Source organism: Coenobita brevimanus, chromosome 1 (genome assembly GCF_032717465.1).
Source record: "Coenobita brevimanus isolate Jiangsu-jjx chromosome 1, ASM3271746v2, whole genome shotgun sequence".
In the NCBI taxonomy this organism is placed as follows: domain Eukaryota; kingdom Metazoa; phylum Arthropoda; class Malacostraca; order Decapoda; family Coenobitidae; genus Coenobita; species Coenobita brevimanus.
Window position 1 is genome coordinate 8219935 of NC_136954.1, and position 25298 is coordinate 8245232.

Consider the following 25298-nt stretch of genomic DNA (forward strand, 5'->3'; position numbering starts at 1 on the left):
TTCCTTTAGTACACATGAAACCAAGCCATCATAATGCCTCTTCTCCTGAAAACATTAAAACAAGTCAACATTAAGATGGTTTAGATTTGTCTTTTACCACCCAATACTGTTGCTTAGTCAATATTTACTTAGGCTATTTGTGCCCTCCTCCCCCACCGAGACTCATAGTAAAGGGGTTCACCACTCCACTAAGATCTTTTCCCCAAATTGAATAAAATCCATCGGTAGCAGTATAAATGGAAGTCATCTATGAAAGGGGCTTTTAGTAACTATTTCTAACATTTTCAGAACAAGACGACTTATTATCTATCTATCTTTCTGACCAGACGCCTTAATCCTCCACAGTGTGCCCATAAACGAATCACCTCCATGTCACCCTTGACTCCATTATCAGGTAGCCCTACCTCCAACTCACCCCTTCCTCAGTCACACATCTTCCCGCCCCACCCCGCCACCTCATCTTGGGTCTGTTCCTCTTGTTTTATTCAGAGAGTCTGTTCACAGAATTTTATAGAGCTGCCAAGAATGGGCCATCCAGCCTTCTGCAGTCTTCCTCCTTTCCTATATTCTTATATTCCAATGTTTTACTCACCATTCTCCATCAATGATGTTACGAAGTCAGCTTCATCATCAGAATGCAGTGAAGTCAAATGTCCTCCTCTTACCACACAGTGTATAGTGGCTTCTGCATAAGTGGCTACTTGGTTATAAGGGACTCTGTGGACAGCCAGTTTCACTCCTCTGTAACGCAGCAGGAAGCGCAGAGGACGAGGAGTAGATGGGGAACTGGCGGAAGAAGACATAGGTTTACTAGTGTTATACTCGTATAACTAATCCACTGCAGACCCGAACCTTTTCGGAGGGAGAGTGACACAAGAATTAACCCTTCCTCATTCTTCCTTAGTAAGGGGTGTCTGAAAGGAGAATGGATCTTGTGAATGTCGATGCTTCATATATATATATATATATATATATATATATATATATATTCACCTTCAGAAAGTGCCTCTTTTGTGGGAAGCCATTATGAGAAGCTTAAAAAGCTTCTACGTATTCATTACTTTCAGTAAAACAACCACGGAAGAACTGAAAAAAAAAATCCATACTGGTCCCTTATTCTTTCACTCACGTATCCACAACACTAATGGACAAAAAAATTAATATAAGCTCTTGAACATTACATCCTTTTTCTCAGTCTCCTTCTCTGACACTCAATTTGTCCACATTAAATAACTAAAAAATGCCTTCCATGTTGTTTGCTGCGTATTAGGCTAAACTGTCAGTTTCCCCTAACTTACAGTCCCAGTTGTGAGCAAAAATGTTGTACTACTCTTAAACATATCTATGACATATGAGTAGCTATAGCTGTATTATTAAAACTTGCGGGGTGAAGGGTACGGAAAAGTCCTCACTGTACTATAACATTTTCTTATGCAACTGGCAAAGGCAGAACTTGCATGACTTCTTAACATCATATATGACTGCATTATGTAACATGAAATGCAGGCTATTGCAGGGTTGGGGCTTTAAGCAAGGCTGCCGTAGTCCAAGGCATTTACGGGCACATGACCAGCATACTCCCCTTCATTGAAAAGCCTTCAGTCAAATCTTGGAGACTGAACCTATGTTAGGTTGTCACCCCGATTGTAATGGTTTAACACACCACCTGGCACCTTAAAAATCAGAAACATCCCCTCACTGACTCTCATTTTCTTAGGGTATGCATACACCCTCGCCCGCTCATTTTTAACAAGTAGCTAAAACCCATTGCCATTACTTACCTTGGCTCGGCTGGCGTCCATTTTCGATTTGTAGCAAAACTCTATGATGGCCACGACCATTGACAGTGCCAGGCCTCCAGTCAGGATGTAGAAGATGCCTGCTATTTTGCTCAGAGTCAAGGTGCTGGTGTGGGTATACTGTAATAAAGAAAGGGCTTTCAGTTTTACACACACACACACACACACACACACACACACACACACACACACACACACACAAAGAGAGAGAGAGAGAGAGAGAGAGAGAGAGCACCATGAAGCACAGAACAAGCACGTTCGTCAATCATGTGACCTGCACTTAGTCGTGAAACATCGAAAGTCGGGTAAAGAAATTGGAGTTGTGAGCAAAAGAAAGTGTGGGATGGATTGGAAGTTAGATGGGCAATAGAGCTGAGGAAGGAAAAGTATAGCCTGTGGAAATGGGTGTTGTAGAATTAGTGGTACTGCTGCAGTCAAATTAGATTTTAAAATATCCTCCAAAAATGAATGTTAGAGAGGTATGGAAATGTGCACAGTGAGCAAGGGAATGGGAATGATGATCTAGAAATTTGGTGGACAAAACATGCTTACAACATTAATTTTTGTTTAATTCTTCTCATTCTGTTTCCAATAAGACCTGATGTAATAGTTTCTCTGACAGTGTTTAGCAGAGCACATGACAACTCTACACACATTACTGTAAGCGGGTATGACCCATAGTCTGTGCCAGTTTGGGATACTGGGAAGAATACTAACTGACTATCGGTTACGTGAGCGTATCAGGGAAGATATTTCTTGCAAAGTCACAGTCTTTTCTGGAATACAACCATGGGAATACTCGGTCACATAAGGGGAAAAAGTCGTCAACAACCACAACAACACCAAGGGAATCCTGGACACATTTAAACAAAAAATCACCACCACAAAATTAAACCTGAAGGGAGAACTTACCTGCCTAACAAATCTTCTCTATAACAACCATAACAACAACAACAACAACATAAACTATCTTTGTAACCTTGTCAGACGAACACTGATACAACCTTTCTGAGCCAGGCAGACGAAGTCGATGGTCATTATTTTTGTACAAAATGTATCTGTATATGTCTGTGTCGAAAACTCAAATCCCAGAAAGTATTAGTTGCAGAGGGAAAAGTTATTAATAAAGTTGTTTAGAGTCACAACTTGAGTTCACATGTCACTCAGGCAGCATTGGAAGTCATCCATGATAGATACACAATAGTCAAGCTTTCATCAAACAGTATTATTAGTCTACCTGGCTCACAGATGACGGGTAGTCTTGTCTTCACTGAAGTTCTTCGGTATGAAAAGTACCCTCAACTAAATAAAAGCTGCTGGTGGTGGCACGAAAATAACAATGTCCTAGCACTGAAGGGGTTGAGAGATGAAGCCAAACATGAAGATAGCAGGGATATAACATCAATACATATACTGTACACACATATACATATACACACATACTTTTGTATATGAATATACTGTACATACAAACAATTGTGTGTATATATATATATATATATATATATATATATATATATATATATATATATATATATATATATATATATATATATATATATATATATTACGTAGGAGTTGTTGTATGCTGATGATTTGGTGTTGATTGCAGAGAACGAAAGGGAGGCGGAGGAAAGGTTTAGGAAGTGGAGAGATGGTATGGGGCACAAGGGTTTAAGGGTAAATGCAGAGAAAACAAAAGTGATGATATCTAGGGTTGGTGGCGGTACTGTCAAAGACGAGGGAGAGTGGCCATGTGCAGTGTGCCACAAGGGCGTGGGAAGTAATTCCATCTTGTGCGGTGTTTGTGATAAATGGGTGCATAAGAGATGTAGTGGTATCAGAGGCAGACTGCGAGATAATGCTGATTTTTATTTGTACGGCGTGTCGGGGAGAGCAGGTGGAGATTGTCAGACGTGAAAGGATTGAACTTGCTGGTGAATATCTTGAGTGTGTGGAAGAGTTTTGTTATCTGGGAGACATGTTGTGTGCTGGAGGTGGCGCTGGAGCTAGCTCTGTTGCTAGGGTGAGAAGTGGTTGGAAGAAGTTCAGGAAGCTCTTGCCTCTCCTGACATTGAGAGGACTCTCCCTACGTGCTAAGGGGTCTTTGTATGCAGCATGTGTTAGGAGTGTAATGCTGTATGGTAGTGACACCTGGGTAGTGAAGGAGGAAGATATTCGCCGGCTCAGACGTACAGAAATGACAATGATTAGGTGGATGTGCAGTGCGTCCCTGCGTCCAAGGCTTGGAGGGGCTGGGTTTACGATGGAAGAGTTGAGAGGTAAGATGGGACTGGAGTGTATTAGTGTTGTGATGAGGAGAGGTAGATTGAGATGGTTTGGACATGTGAAGAGGATGGGGGATGATAATTGGGTGAGGAAGGTGAGAAGTGTTAATATGTCATAAAGACTTTGTAGTTAATTGTAGAGAAGTATATTTTAGACTTGTGGTCGAGCGGCTTTTATATCTTGTAGTAGTTTCCCCACCAGATGTCATGTAGTGACGGGAGAGGTAAAGAATAGTATGGGACTATTTTTATTTGTCTTGGAAATATTAAACAGGTATAATAGTATAAGTCCTGGGTAGCTACCTCCCTGTCTCGCTATCTCTCTCTCTCTCTCTGTTCTCAAGCTAATCTCCGTCTCGACCTCTCTCTAGGGTCGCTTGTCTCCTTCTGTCTAGCCTGTTCGGTGGCTAATCTAGGTCTCAGCTCTCTTTCCTAAATTCTGGTATAGCAGGGGTGTGTCACATGTGTTCCTCGTGGGTGGACTAGATCTTTCTCACGAGAGGACTGCTGACAGCTAACTGAATCATCTCCTTACTGGCCGCTGTCGTCAGCTTTCCCCCGTGTAAGCGTTTAGCGCTGCTCGCTTCTCGCAAACACAACACCTTCTCATCATTTGACTTCCTGCTTCTATCTGTCTCTCTATCTATCTATTTATCTATCTATCTATTATGTAGTCCTATATTTGCTCGGCCGCGCGAAAATGACGTACCATCGACATTTAATAGTTAATATATATTAATACATACTACATACACATTATAATGAACTTATAAGCTAATTAAGTGAAATACATAATATTGTAAAGTAACATAATTGTATGAATATTGTATATATATATTATTCATAGTAAATAGTGATTATTCAGTAATATTACATTTTAAATAAGTTGAATACATATTGGAATAAATGCATTAAAGTAAATTATTTAACTGTAATACAGTATGTACTTGGGTTATTATAGTGAAATGCATACATGCAAGAATAAAAATAGTTTAAAATTAAGATTATTGTAAGAGTTACTAATATTTCATTTAAAGATAATGGTACTGGTCTGCCATATATGGGTCATTCTTCTTTGTGTTATTATTATTATTATTATTATTATTTTTTTTTTTTTTTTTTTTATATATATAATTAATACTATATACAAAATATATACACTTCATTCAGGGTGGTTAACTGTGATGTTAACTCTCCCCCCACTAAACAATGACTCCAAATTAGCAATTCTTGCATGCATTCTGTGCATGGCCAACAGCATTACTGCAACCACAATGCAGATAATTATGAAGACAGAAAGGTGCTTGGCTATACACATAATATGGGTTGAACATACTCAAACTCAAATCTTCCCAGGGCTTCATTGTTTCATTGATCAGCTGCATAGTTTCAAACTTAGGTGAAGTCAGCTTAATACTTGTGCTCATGTTTAAGTCCATATCAGGCAGTGGGTGGAAATGTTTGTGTGTATGATTGAGGATGGCGTAGTGATTGATGGTGGAAAAAGTAGACATGGATGGTGTAAATACCGCACAGTAGTCTGGTGCTATGTATAATCCTGAGGCTGATGTATGAGATGGTGGTATATCTGGACAGACTATGTAAACTGATGTGTTATGAGGGAAATAAAAACTGCGAGTGTCCAATGCGTTGATGGTGTACAAGTTTATCTGGAGCAAAAGTGAAGTTGCAATGATGATGAATATTGTTATTGCTGATGATAGCCATTTCACAAGGGACCGTATCAGTAGGCTGAAACGTGAAAATGTACGCAGGACAAAGATGAACAGCATGTAAGGATGTGCGGCACTTTCGCTCAATCGTTGACTCACTTGCGAAAGTGACAGTGTCTCGTCTCTTGGAGACCATGATGAGTTCGGTGTCTGTGTTGATGTTGATGATGACTAAAGTGTTGTTGTTTCTATAGGGGAAGGGGTGTATTTGGTATACTGTGAACAGGTCTTCCGTGATGAATGGTACATGAACTATCACTGATGTGGGTGTTAGTGTTGCTTCCAAGTACGGGTAATATTGCATAAATTCCCTACTGCGGAACAATGGCTTCAATTTATGTTTATGTATGCCTTGACTAACTATCTGACGTAGCTCATGAACTGGGAGTAAGTCATTTGTGATCTTGCCATCACCAGCATTCGAAATTCCTTGCATAAGTGCCCTGAAATGATCTCTAGTGTTCTCTAATTGTAGTAGAATCGTGTCAATATGTTCTGTGATGATGGAGAAGTGCTGGAAAAGGGTAACGTTACCCTCCAAGTTATTTATTTTATCTATACTCTCGAGAGCTACGTTTTCTGCTTGTTTCAGATTTTTCACAATTGTTTTCATTGCCAAGTTCTGTCCTGTGATGAATTTATCTTGGTATGTTAGTACCTGAGCTATCTTATTAAATTTTTTGTTTATTTCTTTAAGGTCATCCTCTGTAGCCAATCCAAAGATGTTCCCAAGAATTGCGCCGCCCAGATCGAACAAACCGCGCTTTTGGCGAGTACGTGTGATGTTGTTCCTGTCGCTCAGCACCTCTGTTCCAGAAGATGGGAGATCTTGGATCATGACGAGCATAGTTGACTTCGCCTGTTCTAGTTTCCATTTCGCTAACTTCACCATTTCATCCACTTCCTTGGTGATATGTGATTGTGAAACATAATTCCCTATCTTGAAGTCCAGAGTTCGCATCGGCGTCGCAAGTCTTTCTATATAAGTAGGTAAGTCATACAAGTAATCTAGACTTATTTCAGTACTCATGACATCCTTGACGATTGTAGTCGTGGCCGTTGGAGCTATGAGGCATCCTTGTCGTACTATATGCTTGGGGTCTAGGTGCGCATATACTCTTACTATGTATAGGAGAATCCATAGCATAAGTCCCTTCATCGTAACCTACCGAAAAAAAAAAAATCTATTAATTTCCTATAAAGCTGTGGTTGATGATAGTGATGATGTGCGTTACGGTTGGCTGTTATTTCATTTATAGAAGGAGTTTAAATCGATATTTAATTCTCGTAAATGATGTACTGTAGATTTCATTGGAATAGTTGCACCTATGTTCGATTGTTTGGTATATGACCTTAATTTCTTTTTGTAATCATTGTTGTGTTCTTGCTTGGTTTCTTGAGGTACGTTCACCTGTTCGGTTGTATCCGAGGCTGAATAATTATGTGATAATTCCCTTGAAACTCGTTTTAAATGGTCAATATGAACTTGTTTTTCCTCGCCACTTGAAAGTGACTTAATTAAAACTTTGTTTGCCTTTATGTTAATTACTCTGTATGGGCCCTCAAATTTAGGGGATAATTTATTGTCTCTCGTATGAATGACTCCGTAAACAATGTCTCCTAAGCTGATAGGTGAATCTTTTGCCTTTTTGTTAAATGCCTCCGTCATTTCTTCCTTGGACATCGTTAATTGTTTTTGTACTCTTTTGTGTATGTCCTGGAATTCACGTAAACGGAGTTTAGAGTAATCATCGTAATTGTATATAGGCATGCTGTCACCTTCTAGGAGCTCATATGGTAATTTTTTATCCGTGCCATATATAATGAAATGTGGTGTGTCACCAATGGATTTATTTATAGACCCATTAATGGAGGCCTCTACTCTGGGAATCCAATCATCCCAGCTCGCATAATTTTCACTGAGAATGTGTCGTAGCACATCTAATACCTTTTTATTTTGTCTCTCTACCAACCCATTCGATGCTGGGTGATAGGCCAAAACGTTAACCTTTTTAATGTTGTATTGTTTACATATTTCTTGTAAGATCTCAGAATTAAATTCTCCTCCATTATCACTTATTAATACCTTTGGGGTAGTAAAGCGACATATTACATTATCTGTTATTGCCTTTGCTACTGTCTCTGCTGTCTTATCTTTAATTGGAGCTAAAATGACATAACGGGAAAAATGATCCGTTGCTACGAATAAGTATAGGTTATTATTGTATGATAATGGCAACTTGAGTAAATCAACAGCGACAACGTCCCATGGTTGATGTGGTACTGGGTAATTACCCATCGGTGCAGGTGTGATTGGGTATCCTTTGTGTTTCGCACATGATTCGCATCTGTCTATATGATTGTGTATATCTCTTCGTAATGAAGGCCAGTAATATAATAGCTGGGCTTGGTTGAATGTCTTATCCTTTCCAGGGTGTCCTGCATGTGGGCTGTCGTGTATCATTCGTAATACTTGGGGTATCATGTCATTAGGTACTACCAACTGGTTAGTATTTCTTTGGCGTTTTGGTTGTTTAGATTTAATTTTTTATAATGTATTATTGACCATTGTGAATTGTTCAAGTGGGACATGCAGTTTGGGTAATTGTATGTCATCTCCACTTTCTAACTTGTATATTACTTTTGACCATACTGGGTCAAGTCTTTGTGCCTTTGCGATATCCTCGTGGTTTGGGATATTTCCTTTGAGATCTAACGCCGCAACCTGAATTGTGTTCGGGTTCCTAGATAATGCGTCAGCTACTATATTCATTTTACCTTGTATATAATGTATTTGTACACTGTAGTTTTCAACTGTACATTTCCATCTTGCTCTCCTCCCAGAAAGGAGTTTTTCTTTAAACATACCCACCAGTGGTTTATGGTCGGTGAATAAGTGGATTTCGTAACCATATACCAAATCTCGAAACTTTTGTAATGCAAAAATCACTGCAAGTGCCTCTAAGTCTGTAGTGCTATAATTTTTTTCTGCACCTCTTGTTTGTCTGCTGGCAAATGCAATTGGTTGATTCTTTCCTCTTTTATCTTCCTGCATCAGTACAGCCCCTAATCCTTTAACTGATGCGTCTGTACAAATAAGAAATGATTTCGTGTAATCTGGATATGCTAAACAAGGTGCATTCGTTAGTTTAATTTTTAGATTGTTAAATGCCCTTTTTTGTTCTTCTTCCCATTGGAATACAGCATCTTTTTTGAGTAGTTGGAATAGAGGGAAGGCTATATGAGAGAACTGTGGTACGAAGGACCTATAGTACCCAGCCAGACCTAAAAATTGTCTAACTTCGTCAGTCGTAGTGGGTTCAGGAAAATCTCTCACTGCCTGTATTTTGTCATCAGTGGTGTGAATACCATCAGAGCTTAATTTGTGGCCTAAGAAATTTATTTCCTTAAAGCAAAATTTGCATTTAGAAAGTTTAATTTTTAATCCAGCATCACTAAGCTTTTGTAAGAGTAAGTCTAATTTCCTGAGATGATCCTTAATATTCTTCGTTGCGATAATAATATCGTCAAGATAAACAAATATTCCTTGTCCTAAAATTCCGGACAATACGTAATTCATAAGACGCTGGAACGTACCAGGGGCTGTCCTCAGTCCCATTGGCATTCTTGTATATTGATAATGGCCTCTGTTTGTTGAAAAGGCAGTGTATTTACGTGACTCCTGAGATACCGGAATCTGATAGTATCCGTTTAGGAGATCGATGGTCGAGAATATATTATTCTCAGGACCAATATTCTGTAGAACATCACTTAGCAATGGCATGGGAAATCTGTCTGGGATGGTGTGATTATTTAGTTTACGGTAATCTACTACCGCACGCATTTCTCCATTTCTCTTGGGCACAAAGAAAAGGGGAGCGTTCCACGGAGAAACTGAAGGCTCAATAATTCCAAGCTTTAACATTTCATCGACATACTGATTAGCAAGTGTACGTTGGGAGTGTGGTATGCGATAAGCTGGTACGAAAATTGGTGGTGTTTCTGGGTGCACATTAATCATGTGATTAATCAAGTTAGTACACCCTAATCGTTCTCCGGGCAAGGCTACGGTGTCCCTGTGTGTTTCCAGCAGGGTTAACAAATCATTTTCTTCGTCAAATTCACCTGAGTGAATTAAATTCTCTTTTATTCTTTCTCTATCCGTAGATTTTATCTCACTTGTTACTCCACCAATATTTATTTCCTTTACAGGGGCGAAACATTTTTCAATATTAACTATGCAAGGTCCCTTCTTCAACTGAACTTCCCCATTCATGTGATTAATAATGAATATCTGAGTTAGCCCTTCGTCGTTCGTATGACATAATGCGTTTTCTACTGACAATCCCTTTACTTTACATAATTCTTCTAAGACAAGAACAGTACTATTCCGTAATTTGCTCTTTATGGTAACCTTCATGTATGAATTAGGTGGTATAACCAAATCATTAGTGAGATGGGCTGGAAAAATTGATAAATCAGTACTGTTAGCTGGGTCACTAATTCTGGAGGATGGGGTTGCTGGTGTAAGTGGATCTATACACTCATCTATTTGTGTATGTTTGTTTAAGCCTTTAATATTACCAATTCTTTTTGGCTCAATTCTACCAATCGGTGAGGGCTCTGAAGTTATTTCCTCTATAAATTCATTATCAAAGTCTATTCCATTCATTTGTGGGAGTATAGTTATGTTCTCAGTTCTCATGGATCTTAAGCCCAGTAACATATGAGCTTTAATTGCTAAGTTTTCAACGATATAGAACAATGCAGAGAATGGTCTTGTAGTTTCTGTGAAACTGAGATTTAATCTTATCATACCTTTTACTGTAATCTCTTGACCATCTACTGTGTTTAATTCTAAATCAGCTTCATCCAGAAAAGTTACTTTCTTTTTATTTTTAAGAATTCTATTTAGTTCTTCATGTGTTATTAAGTTCACTGGAGAGCCTGTATCTAAAAATAAGGAAACGTTTTGATCCTCACATACAGCTGGTATCAAGATACACTCATTTCCCAACATGCCTCCTATGTGAAGTTTAACCTTGTTCTTTTTTATGTTTGTTCGTTTTTTGTCATGACTTGGTCTTCCCCCGATTTGAACATAGACACAATTTTTTCTACTGTTTTGCAATCACTAGTCCAGTGCCCTTGGTATCTATGATGCCTACAGTAAGGACCAAACCCTTGTGTCTTTTGATTATCCTCTTTTGCCTTGATAAAGCATTCATACCTTGTGTGTCCTGGTTTTGCACAGTAATGACACAGAATGGACCTATCCCTTGACTGTGACCTACGAGGTGATTTCCCATAAAAGTGTTGTTTATAGCGCGAGACCTGCTCGGGCTGCGCGAAAACTTATGAAACTGCCTGTAGGAAGGCGTGTGGGAACGAGGTCTAGGCGTCTTTGTCTGTTTGGACTGCCTCATTTCAGGTCGCGATCGATTTTGTTCTCTGTTTGGGGTCGGTGTTGATGTTTTCACAGCTGATACTGTCTCAGGTACCCTGATTCTACCAGAATGTGCATGTGTGTCGACCACACCTGCTTTACTGCACTGCATCTCTACCTCGTTCATTAAGTCTAGTAAGCACATTCCAGGGATGTACGCGATTGTTTTGGCGATCTTAAGGGTTCTATCAGGTAATTTACACAAGGCAGCTACATAACCAATGATGTCCACGACGAGGTCTGGGGACATCTTTCCATCATCTGTTATCCACTTAGAATTCTCCAGAGTAGCTAATAGGGTTCTCTTGATTGTGGAGACATCAGCAGTTATTTCACTGAGCACATGGTTTGTAGTGTGCTCCCTTACAAGATCTACAATTTTATGTAATTCTGGAATTATACCTGGCAAGAAGTTCATACCTCCAGAAAATTTCTTCAGAAATTCAGTTTTAAATTCATCATATGTCCTAGCACGATGTAGCTTATCGGAGCGCAATAAATTGCTTGCTGGACATCTTTCCTGGCTTATGCAAGATGAAAAAATAGCAATTTTCTCTTGTTCATCTAGTATGTGGCGCTTGATGAACATTTGTTCGCACTGACTGATTAATGAAATGACATCAATGCGATCCTTGTCTGTGCCAGAGAATTTTGGGGCAGTCTTATCCTCGTGATACACAAAAACGTGAGGTGTGGTTTTTAGATCAGCAGTATTTGTTTCTTGATTCATCTTTAATGATTGCCCTGTTAATTCAACTTGTACGAGTTTATCGTTATGTGAGGGAATGGTAGAATATGTATGACCGGACCGGTGAACCCTGTTAAGTATATTGGCATACGTATTTAAGGCAGCTGCGAAGTCGATACTCTCAACATCTGAAGGGGTTTCCCACTCATCATCCGAAACTCCCGTATTTGTTTCCTTATCTATAACGTGTGGTGTGGGTTGTACAATGGGTGGGCTGTCTCTTAATTGTGAGTCTGATGTTGTGGCAATTTGTGTGTCATCTGGTATTAACGTGGGTGGTTGCGAAAATATTCCTGTCATTAAGATATGATGTTATGAAATACGCCTCTTGTTTATTTATGTCCTAGCAAACTAGATGATTAAATAAGTTGAATATAGCTAATTTTAGCACTGAGAAGAAATGAGCAAGTATAATTTTACCCACTTGATACAGATCGTAGAGGTGTGTCGTTACAAAAGTCGATCTCGGAAGAAAATACAGGTTTGATTGAAGATCTCTTGATAATTCTAGTGGTGTGTTGATGGACGATATTACTCAGGAAACTCCATGGCCTGGTATTTGTAGTGGTTAACGGCTGTCCCAGGCAAACCTCAACATAGAACGTCGAATTTCCAACTTAACTGTGAAAATAAGTGAATATGAGTAGGAGCTATGTGAATAATGAGTAATGAGTAGTGGGTGAGAAGTGCCTGGTGTCCGTCACACGTTGCTTGGCATGGCAGACTCGCGTTGTGATGTCATCTCAGCACATGGTGACGTCGGCTTCCCACACTGGTAGCTGTGGTGAGTGAATGAGTAGCGATGAGTAACTTGAGTGAAGACGAGTGAGTAAGATGAGTTGTAAATCGTGTCTCACTCTTCGTTTGTTTGTTCCCTTTATTCTATGTGGAAGTTTTCTCTGTCCTTTTCTCTAGTGATTTATTCGGTGTGGGATGAAGACCGCCGCTACTTGTAGGTGCGTGTAGAAGATTATACAGACGACGTAGAGTTGTTAATTGTAGTTGATTGTAGATGGCTGTAGACTTTGTAGAACTGGAGCTAACCTTGTAGTCTCGGTTGCTTTTGTAGAAATTTGCTTTTAATTCGGAGACGATGTCCGCAGATTTGCTGATTTGTCGTTAAGCTACTTGCAAGGCGTCGAGTGATCTCTTGACCTCTGCATCAGCGTAATGATCTGGGAGACGGAGGGGCAGGAGCTGATATTGTTGGTTGTTGTCAATCTTGATATTTTGTAGGAATTTAATGTTGATTCGTAGACGAGGTTCGTATACGTTCGCTGCTACCAAATGTCATAAAGACTTTGTAGTTAATTGTAGAGAAGTATATTTTAGACTTGTGGTCGAGCGGCTTTTATATCTTGTAGTAGTTTCCCCACCAGATGTCATGTAGTGACGGGAGAGGTAAAGAATAGTATGGGACTATTTTTATTTGTCTTGGAAATATTAAACAGGTATAATAGTATAAGTCCTGGGTAGCTACCTCCCTGTCTCGCTATCTCTCTCTCTCTCTGTTCTCAAGCTAATCTCCGTCTCGACCTCTCTCTAGTGTCGCTTGTCTCCTTCTGTCTAGCCTGTTCGGTGGCTAATCTAGGTCTCAGCTCTCTTTCCTAAATTCTGGTATAGCAGGGGTGTGTCACATGTGTTCCTCGTGGGTGGACTAGATCTTTCTCACGAGAGGACTGCTGACAGCTAACTGAATCATCTCCTTACTGGCCGCTGTCGTCAGCTTTCCCCCGTGTAAGCGTTTAGCGCTGCTCGCTTCTCGCAAACACAACACCTTCTCATCATTTGACTTCCTGCTTCTATCTGTCTCTCTATCTATCTATTTATCTATCTATCTATTATGTAGTCCTATAAATATTGGGGGTGGGGTTATGAGGGGTAGACCGAGAAAAACATGGGACGAGGTCATTAAGTGTGACCTCAGGGTTAAGGGACTGAACAGGGAGACTGCAATGGATCGTGCAGCATGGAAAGCCGCCATTAGGTGACGCATGCAAGCATGTTGGAACCTTTAAAAACGAAAACGAAAACGAACCTGGTACACAGACATTATACCGGTAGGGCAACTCTTGCACATGCTTGTAATGCGTTTAAGCCTAAAATCACCATTTTGACAGATTTCAAACAGAAAAGTTTTCAAGGGATAATACTACTATACCTACTACTACTACTACTACTACTATTAATTATAATAACTGCCATACTACTACTATTATTACTGCAAACAGGGGGGTGCTAACCTGCGTATCTTTGCCACATTCCGAATTATCGAACCACCACTTGCTTTTTAGTCTGAGTAGGTCTCCACTCTCCTTCAGGCTCAGTATTGCCAAATTGAGGCTTTCCCTGTGGACAGCAGGTAAAGGGGATGATTAGAACAGAATAGTAAGAGTGGGGATGAGAATGAAAGAAAAGGAAAGAGTGACGTGGGTAGGGGATGGAGAATCTGGTAACTTGTGTGTGGGGGGGGAGGGGGGCACATGCGTGCAACATAAAATAATACTATATAGGCTCCCACACCACAATAATTGTAAAGGACAGAAATCTCCGCCTAGCTAAAGCAATTTAAAGACAGCTCATCTTCATCCCAGTACAACATCCTTATTACACACGTGCTTTGCTCTGAAATACATAAGACCCGTTAGGCTTCATTCGGCTGTAGGCAAATACGCCATGACACCAACGATACCCCCTCACCCAGCCCCAATTTCACGACCATAGTAAATTCGGCGCCTGTGCATGAGTGAGATAGGTCTGAGGCATTCCATATGGGGCCTTATGTAAGTCTGTCGCCTTAAGTACTTCTGTGTACCCAGGTCCAGGTTAAGTCCGATTTTTCATAGTGTAGCAGGGGTGTGTTCATTTTACTCTTCATACCTATCCAGCCTAGGAGAGACTTTTCGAGCTGGAAGTGTCAGACACATCCCCCAATAACCAGTTCTGTATCAGAGATCTTCCCCATGCAAGACTATAGCAAAATTATGTTCCTGAGCTGAACAGGTCAAACAACATTCTGGCTATGACATTTTCTGTACAACTCACTTAAGCGGCGAGTGTGGGGGAGTGGCCACGCCGTACCCATTGGTGTTTAGGTTATGTCCAATCTTCATGGTGTCGCAGGGATGCTGTCCGTTGATGTAGTCGTTCTTAACACTCTCCAGCAGAAAGGCGTACTTGCCCTTCGACGTTCGTACCCGCTCGATGCCCTCCTCGTACGTGGACGTGAACACATGCTTACGGGACGACATGAACTCCCACATTCGACTGTACACACTTATCTTGGAATCCTGCAAAAAGGAAAAAAAGTGAAAAAATAATAATAAACTAGTGGTGGCAATAACAAAACACTGATATAATCGGACTTCAAGAAGACAAAAAAGTCATAACACAGAGGCAATTAAATACTTTGGTAACAGCAAGAACAGTACTGAAAGATAAAGTATTCATGAACAGTAATGTGAAATCGTACTGTGATAGGTACAGTACAATACGCTGATCCCCTCACAGTGCATGGAGGAGAACAAATTCTTGCAGGAAGACATATGAACTTTTATGGAACTGTAAACACTAATCTCGGAACGCTGAAAAACAATAAAATGGACTGGTGGTAGGAAGGATGCATAGTAAGAGGTGTAAATCATAACTGAAGTTGAGGAAATGAGAATTTGGGACGTATTCGTGAACGAAAAAGAGAAACCCAGCAAAATTTGGGAGAGAGAGAGAGAGAGAGAGAGAGATGAGGGAAGCAGAAATGGTAGACGACATCAATAACATTAAATAGGGAGTGGAGATGCTGCCATTTTTTGTCTATTTTTCCTTTTTTTTTTTTTCTAACTCAGGTTTTTATACAAGTGCATATATACGCTGGTTGATTTATATGCCGTATATCTAAACGGTATATCAGCAGTGCAAAAGCATTCTATAAAACAGTCGTCATTGTCTACGCCACCACCATCATCAAAATCACCACAACAATCACCACCATAGCCATCACCACCATACCCATCACCACCAAAGCATAACCACCATCTACAGTAATCGATATGTCCACCAAACCACCCCAAAGTGCTGCTGGAACCTCTTTTTTACCTTCAATCCGATTCGATTTCATTTGTTAAAAAAGATCTCGTACCAATGAGGTTGATGAAGGCTATGCTTCACCCTTCCTTTTCGAAATGTCTTAAACAAAAAAAAAAATCTGGTAGCAGCAAGCAAAATGGAAAAGATGTCAATGGTTCTTTTAACATGACTCTGATTTTTGTTTTGTTGCAGTATTTCACTTGACTCGGTGGCAGAATGTTACAATATTGTGACTCCTTAACCTTTCCACAGCACTTCTTCATGACTAGCATCATATTCTAATGATATTCTCTTGTAAATATTCAGTTTTGAAGGTAGAGAGAAGGCAGTTTTAGGCCAACTTTGAGTAAAGAATGAATATTGAAAAAGACACCCCTTCAATCCGATGACATGCTGTTCACTGAAATCCGTGTAGGACAGTTCAAGGAACAACGAGCGGTTAAGACAATAATCAAGAGAACACAAATTATTATCAGAGTGGGTGGTATTGTAATCCTTGTCAATTTTTAGATATCTGTAATTACAATATCCAGGATATACATATATACAGAACCTAAACCTAAAAAATGAACACAGTGTATCACTCTGTGCATCACAGTGCAATCTTAAATGTAATACTCGATGATCAATTTAGCACACTAACTCTCAGTGTCTTAAAACTACAGTATATCCAAAGTAATTGTGTTTTTATGTAACACGGCACTGTACTTATCGAGTATGTATCAGTATCTAAGCATCACACATTTACCATACGGTATGTATCTAGCTGTCACCATATCTAAGCACCACACACTTATACCTAATGTATCTTTCTTACTTATCACAATATTTCCTTAACTGTTCACCAAATAAACCACAGAGTGATAATGAACATCTAGGGGAACATGAGTGAAGTACCGATGCAAAAACAAGAGGAGACCCAATTTGCAAATGGCTGCCCTGACTTGTAAGCAGTTCCTGCCCGTCGCATTATTACCCTGGTCACCTTACTCCACGCTACCGAAATGTCTTGTACACAACTCCACACACTTTCCCCTTCAAACACAAACCTGTAGTTAACACACTGCATATGCCACGATCGTAACTCCACATAGCAGCTAAACAAAGTATAATGAATTCCACCAATAACAGTTTAGTATCAGTATATGGACTGAACGAGGAATATATTCCAGTACTCAAGTCCATACCCAAGAACATACCATATTACTACGTTTAAAATCCTCTGATCATGATTCTGTGTTCATATAACCGTGTAACCTACAAGAAGTAAGTGAATTACACCAATTACATTAGGTTACAGGCCTGGGAGTAGACTGTAGCACCAGTCGAACAGGGCAGTACTCCCAAGATGTCAAAGCAGATCTGGAGCTCCCGTTTCATCAGCCCTCGGGACTTGATTCTGACCATTTCCCTCTGCTGAACTTTTTCAGTGTTTCAGTAACACAGAGAGTAGGCCAGGATGCTCTTCAATGCAAGTTCCACTGACTGTCATCAAATTACACACAACAATTCCTATTCAAAATTTTGTTAGAAATGGCATCTCAATACCGAGCATCGCAGTGCCTAGGGTGGGGCGACCATAATAGCCCCCATCATCCAGCCCTCTCATGGTGACGACCAAACGCAATGCCCAAAACCATTGTCTGACTCACTTTTTTCATTTCTGCAACATTCGCGGCCTTTCCTCTAACTTTTTCTCTGCTGAACACCACCTCCCCTTCTCTAAACCTCACCTTCTCTTCCTCACAGACAATCAACTGTCTGAGACAACTGACAGCAAACCTTTCTCCGTATCCTCCTACTTTCTCTATACTCATTTCAAAGCCAAAGGTGGCTGTTGTTTTTATGTACACAACAACATATCTTGCTCCCAGGTTCCTGAACTTGAATCTTCTGAATTATCTACTCACTGGCTGCTGCTATCCTCTCGCTCTCTGACTAAATATATGTGCACTGAATACTTATCCCCTAAATCTATGATGAAAAATTCTTCGACTCAACACATCCTATTAACTTCTTCTTTCTCTGAAATCTCCATTCCAGGTGATTTCAATGTTTACCACCATATTTGGCTCTCCTCTCCTTACACTGATGCACCTGGTGAAGAAGCCTACATCTTTTCTATTTTTAGTGACTAGAGAAGCTTGTACAGCATACTACCCATATCCCTGACTACCTTGGAGAGAGTTCCAACATACTTGACCTCTCTCGTACCACTAATCCTTCTGCTTACGCTGTTAAACTTTTCTCTTCGTTGGGCTCTTCCAAACACGACCTTATCAGCTTAACCCGTCCTATCGCTCAAGGTCTGTGGACCCTCCCAAGAAGTGGCAACTATGGCACTTTGGAGCTGCTGACTGAAAGGCCCTCAGGAAGAACTTCTACGATTTTCCCTGGAATGTTTATTGCTTCCATGGCTGGGAGCCATCTGAGGGTGTTTCATGCATTACGGTGGTTGTTCCCTTGGGCATAGAAGCATATGCTCATTTCTCTTATCCTGTGACTAATGCAAAAAAAAAAAAAAATGGTTTAACCATGCTAGTTGTAGTACAGACAGCCGCGTGGGAACATCGCCGCGTGGGAACATCGCAGCACACAGGCACACTCTCTCGCTGTGACAGCTCGGCAGACACTGACCATTTATTGAAAACAAGCAACCATAGTTCCTTTATGTTAATCCGTTCAGCACTATACAATATGACTGAAACGTATATATTTATATGTATGCATGTGATGCGATGTCACGAGTTATAAACAATTATTTTTCAGATATACAGACGATAAACAGTGACAGCCGAAGTATAGTAGTGGCGAAACGTCTGTTTCTCGAACGTGTACTATTTATGCGCACACGACAAACTTCATTGCCAACACCACCTGCATTCATTACACAACACTATCAGGCTCTGAGTTCCATTAAGGATTTATGACCCTTATAGAGCTTTCCTATAATCGTGTGTATGGTCACTGCAAACGACTCTGATTCAGCCGTGTCCAGACTAAAACGGCTGATGACGTCACAACAATGCTATCCACAATCCCTGAATGACCAGCAAAGTATTACAATTAACCAAGTGACAATACGCAGTAAGTTAGTGCTTATGGCATGACTGTTACCATGACAATCCAGCCTCCTCTTGTTATCTTTAGATGACTCTGGGATTGGAAGAGACCAGACCACCTCAGAATAAAAGCCTCTTTGCTGAATATAATCGCCTGGAAGTAACTAGAATACAATGAAACATACCTCACCAGACTGAAAGAATTAAACCAACTGGGATTCATACACCAACCAGAAAACACACACACACACACACACACACACACACACACACACACACACACACACACACACACACCAAAACCCGATTCAATAAAAAAAAGTAATCTTGAACTCATTTGTAAAACTTAATCCCTTCCTTTATATACCATCAATCAACTACTCAGTCAAAATACATGAAAAAAAAATGGCTCACCTCGAAAAACTCCAGGGAAGATCCCCCTTGAAGCGTGCCATACTCCACCTCAGTCTGACTGGCCAAATCATCCACAGAGTTGATGGGGGTGACCAGCCTCTCGACGGTGAGGAAGGCGGCCAGGTTGGCGGTGTACGAAGAGATTATGATTAGTGTGAAGAACCACCACACACTTCCCACGAGACGACCCGACAGCGATCTGGATGGTGAGCGGTGTAAATTATATGCTGTGAGGGAGACAGTTTGTGTGGGTGGGACGGTGTCAAAGATCGTCTTCAATAATACATTCTTCCCATCTACAGACGATTTTATTCAACTTGGGAGAGATTTTTTCGAAGAGAAGAGGTAAGATACGAGACTAACACTTCATTAACCCCTTTACTGCAAGAACTCCTGCCTAAATTGCATATATCGTTTGGTGCCAGCATAAAGATTACAAGTCACCATACTGGAGGGTTACGAAGGTGGCCTTTTACATTTTATCACCGCTATCATCACACGAATGTACTGGGTTATCGAGAGATTATTCAAATTGTAGGAGTCAGATACAGGCCTCATTATACTTTTCAGAGCATACGTGCGTCCTATTCCCGAGGTGACGTCTTTGGCTTCGTAGCATCTTTTTTGAACGATTTGTTCTGCATACTCGTGTGTGTGTGTGTGTGTGTGTGTGTGTGTGTGTGTGTGTGTGTGTGTGTGTGTGTGTGTGTGTGTGTGTGTGTGTGTGTGTGTGTGTGTGTGTGTGTGTGTGTGTGTGTGTGTGTGTGTGTGTTTTACTCTTGTACATTACGGATGCAAAGTATATCAATATTAAACTTATAGCAAACATGAGGAGGTTAAAGAGAAAGGTGTAGGAAATCTCGCTACGGAAGGGGTGCTGGGAAAGATACAGGAGGGGTTAAGAGCATTCGTCCTAATTGGAAGCCATTCAGTGGTGGCGTAAATGAGAAACAATGGACTGAAAGGGCTGAATCTGTTTCCTTTTTCAAACTCTTCCAGTCTGAGAGGCCCGTCCTGAGGGGCAGAGAAGTATGCGGTGTTGGTCATTTCACTGCAATTATGTGGTGGAACTATCTATCTATCTATCTATCTATAGCCCGACGCCCTAATCCCGCAAAAGGGTGGCCACAGACAAAACGCCTCCAAGTCGCTCTGTCACCCACCATTTGACTACCCTCCCCCCAACTCACCCCCCCCTCCCTCATATACCTCTCAACTCCATGTCTCCACCTTATCCTCGGTCTACCCCTCCCTCTCTCTCCCTCCACCTCACCTACATACACCTTCTTAGTCAGTCTTTCATTCTCCATTCTCTCCACATGTCCAAACCACTTCAGTGTATTTCTCCTAATCTTCTCAACCACATCCACATCCACCCCACAACGTTCCTTCACGTCTTCATTCGTCAACCTGTCCCTCCACGTCACTCCACATGCTCCTCTCAAGTAACTCATTTCCACTGCTCTCACTCTTGACTTGTTCCCCTCTTGCAAGGTCCACGCCTGGCTTCCATACGTCAGGGTAGGGATCACAATACTATCATGCAGTGACTTCTTAACTTCCATACTCACCTCCCTATTTCTCATCACTGCTTTCAGTGAACCAACAACCTTGCTTCCCTGCTGTACCCTTTCACGCACTTCATCCCCCAAAGTTCCATCCTTACTCATCACACTACCCCAGTACTTGAATGCACTCACATTCTCCATATCCTCACCATCCAACCTCATTGTACACTCTGTGACTTCATTCCTCTCAAACACCATAACTTTATTTTTGTTTACATTAACTTTCAGCTTTCTCCTCCTACACACTGTCCCAAATTCATTTACCAAACTTTGCAACTCCCATTCATCTTCACTCAACAATACTGTATCATCAGCAAACAGCAGCACCGGAATCTTCCAAATCTCACCCTCATTCATTACAGCCACCCCCACATCCACTACCCTACCTTGCACCTCCTTTACAACCCCGTCCATGTATATATTAAACCTCCGTGGAGACATCGCACAACTCTGTTTCAGTCCCACATTGAGATCAAAGAACTCACTCAGCTCACCATCCACTCGCACCGTAGCCCTAGCTCCCTCGTACATACTCTTCACAGCACTCAACAATTTCCCCTCCACTGTAACTGCAAAGTTTTATAAAAGTTAAATTGGATCTCTCAGTAATGGACAAATTAAGAGAAGCTGCATCTAAGCTCCTCCATTTAGAAAAGTCTCTAGCTGAATATAATAGCTGGAAGACTGCAAAAAAAAAATAATAATAATAATAATAATGTTATTGGGCTAAACAGTAAAAGCAGAGAAAAGAAAATATTATCGTTGGTAGCAGAACACTCCTTTGACATCAAACTACGATTTTTGTACTTTACTCCGGCTACCAACAGGAGAGAGAGAGAGAGAGAGAGAGAGAGAGAGAGAGAGAGAGAATGAAATGAAATGAAATGAAATGAAAAGGTAGCACCAGGTAACAAAGACCATATGGCACTGAGTCGCATCACAGTGTGAAAATATGGTAAAGGAGGAAAATAAGGGAAAAACGGAAGAAAAATTAAATATACAAAATCCCTAAATGAGTTAAAAAGGACATTAAACGGGTAATAGAAAAATACCGAGACTCACTTAAAACATAGCTTCAATCTGGAGGTCGGCAAAGTGAGGATAAAAACGGTAATAGTCGATGACGAACTCCTGTATGTCGAGGGCAGGCAATGAGAATGTCGTGTACTGACAGGAGAACATTGCAAGCAGGGCAGAAAGGCGGCGAATCGCCAGACATCAAATACTCATGAGTAAGACGAGTATGGCCAATCCGTAAGCGAGCGAGGGCAGTCTCCCAACGGCGGTTACGATGACAAGGCTTGGACCACAGAGAAACAGATTTAACAGTCCGGAGTTTATTACCAGTCAACATGGACCAGCAAGACTGCCACTGCTGTCAAAAGAACGCTCGGAGGACAGGAAAAAAATCAGAAACTGGAACAGATTGAAAGGGCACACAAGGGGACTGGAGGGTTTCGCGAGCCATGGCATCCACAGTTTCGTTACTACGAATGCCGACATGACCTGGCACCCAGCAGAAAAACACTGATTTTACTCTTGACTCTATAAGATGAGAGGATGGAAGCGCGAAGTTGACTGCAACAGAAGGAGTGCACTAGGGGAGTCAGAGAATAGAACGAAGGACGATGAAGGATGGCTGTAACATTTACGGGCCGCAAGTAATAAAGCATGAAGTTCAGCCGTCATAACTGAAGCTACTGAAGGAAGGCTATACTGACATGAATGATCAGGGAACTGAACTGCAAACTCAGTACCGTGAGCCATTTTTGATCCATCTGTATTGACATGGACTACAGAAGCATGTTCGACAAGATGTGAGTGAAAGGAAGATCTAAGAACTATGGAAGATGTAGACGACTTTGAGGAAGGCAATATGGAAGAACAAACAGAGGGACGTGGCAGCAGCCAAGGTGGAAGCCGTCCAGGGCAAAATAAGAGAACACTGTCTATGGAAACTGGAAGGACGAGAGGAAGGACTGAACACGAAGTATGAAAGGGGGTCGACGACGGGGATGGGTTAAATAATAATCTGCAACAGAGGAATGTATTCTGAGCACCAACAAAGACAAACTGATGTTGTCTCAAGAAATAGCGAAGAGAAAGTAATGCACGACGTATATAAGGCGAAGGATAACCTGACTCTGCATAAAGACTCTACTGGAGAGGAGCGGAAAGCACCAAGCGCTAAACGAAGACCAAAATGGTGTACCAAATAAAGTTTTACTAACGTACGAGTGGAAGCAGAAGAGTAAACTTGGCACCCATAGTCTAATTTTGATAAAATAAGGGCTCGATGAAGGTTAAGTAGGGATGTACGGTCAGCACCCCAAGACACATGGGATAAAATTTGCAGGAGACATAGACATTGTAAAGTCGACACCTTCAAAGACGAAATATGAGCGTCCCATGTCAACTTAGAATCAAAGATCAGGCCCGAGAATCTAGTAGATGCCCGATACTGGAGAGGATGATGATAAAGACAGAGAAGTGGGTGAAGTGAATGACGACTTCGAGTAAAGGTCACTGCACACGAATTAGAAGTGGAGAACCGATAACCATGAGCAGTAGCCCAAGAAGAAGCATTCGTAATAGCAGCCTGAAGAAGACTCTGTAACACTACGGAATTAGAGCTTGCAGCATAGACAGCAAAGTTGTCAACATATAAAGAAGAATGTACACCTACTGGGAGAGACGCCACAATATCATTAATTGCAATAAGGAAAAGTGTTGTGCTAAGAACCCTGCCCTGAGGAACTCCTTCGTATTGTGGGCAGGAATCAAACTATTGCAGACGCGAACAGAAAAGGACCTATTTGTCAAATATTTTTGAATAAAAACTCCTGTATTGCCAACAATACCAAATAATTGGACTGTACGGAGAATATGATACTTCCACGCTGTATCATATGCCTTCTCAAGATCAAAAAATACAGCAAGGACTGATTCACCTTTGGAAAACGCAGCCCTAACATACATTTCTAACTTAATCAATGGGTCCAAAATACTTCGCATCTTTTGGTAGCCAAACTGAGTCAGAGATAAAAGATGGTTAGATTCTAACAACCACATTAGCCTAGCATTAACCATACGTTCCAGGACTTTGCAAAGACAGCTCGTCAGAGCTATTGGACAATAATCTTGAGGAAGATGGCCATCTTTAAATGGCTTGAGGAAAGGAATAATAAGCGCGATGTACCAACTTGGGGGAAATTCGCCTGTGGTCCAAACACAATTATAAAGTGCTAATAAAAACCCGAAGCCCCGCCGATGAGAGGTGTTTAAGCATACTGTAATGAACATCATCTAAACCTTCATATGTATCTCTGCAAGAACGAATGGCATCACGTAATTCCGCCAACGTAAAAGGAGCATTATAATGTTCTTCATCAGAGAGGTGGAAGTGGAGCGGATGATGCTCTGCTGTCGAACGAAGTTTATGAAAGTCACTTGTCAGATGAGAGCCTTTACTAACCTCACTAAAATGTTCGCCTAGCGCACTGGCATCTACGTAGGGATCTGCTATGGAAGTACCATACAGATTGAGGACCGGAGCAGGAAATGGTAGCCATTTACCTGCTACCTGAGGGATACAGGCTCAAACCACCGAGATGGGCGTGTTAGAATTAACTCGAGAAACATATAGCTTCCATTTGGATTTCTTGGCCTCTTTAACTGTTCGACGAAAGGCAGTGCTGGCACGTTGGAAAAGTATAAGATGATAAACTTTATCAGCGGTATGACATTTGCGGTGATAGCTCTACCAAGTAGCCCGTTTGATGCGGAGGGCTCTTGAGCATTCCGGCATCCACCAAGGAACACACTTAAACGAAAAGGGACGAGTGGTCTTAGGAACTGCCTGATGAGCAGCATTTAGGACCACATCAAGGAATTAAGTGGGCATATCTTGTACACAAGAAGAAGGAACAGAAAGAGGAGTTGTATAGGAAGTAAAAGCTGTCCAATTCGCTCGAGCAAAACACCAAAGTGGAGGGCGTGGAGTAGGAGAATATGACGAGTTGAAGACGTATTGGAAAATGATCACTAAACAGACAATCTTGAAGGACAGACCATTTGAAGTCAAGAGAAAGATGGAGAACACAAAGAAAGGTCAATGCAGGAAAAGGTATGCGTACGTGCATCGAAGTGGGTGGGAA

At 41.1% G+C, this 25298-nt stretch overlaps 1 protein-coding gene across 1 annotated transcript in view; it reads right to left on the bottom strand.

The window, feature by feature from the left end:
* Positions 1-705: 705 nt before the first annotated feature.
* Positions 706-25298, bottom strand: part of LOC145413595 (glutamate receptor 1-like) — a 211706-nt gene continuing 187113 nt past the window's right edge. The window contains exons 13-17 of the mRNA XM_080283285.1: positions 19574-19772; positions 15060-15304; positions 14258-14363; positions 1782-1919; positions 706-786 (exon numbers count right to left, since the gene is read on the bottom strand). Coding sequence (XP_080139411.1) covers positions 706-786; positions 1782-1919; positions 14258-14363; positions 15060-15304; positions 19574-19772 — 769 coding nt within the window. The remainder of the gene's footprint in view (positions 787-1781; positions 1920-14257; positions 14364-15059; positions 15305-19573; positions 19773-25298) is intronic.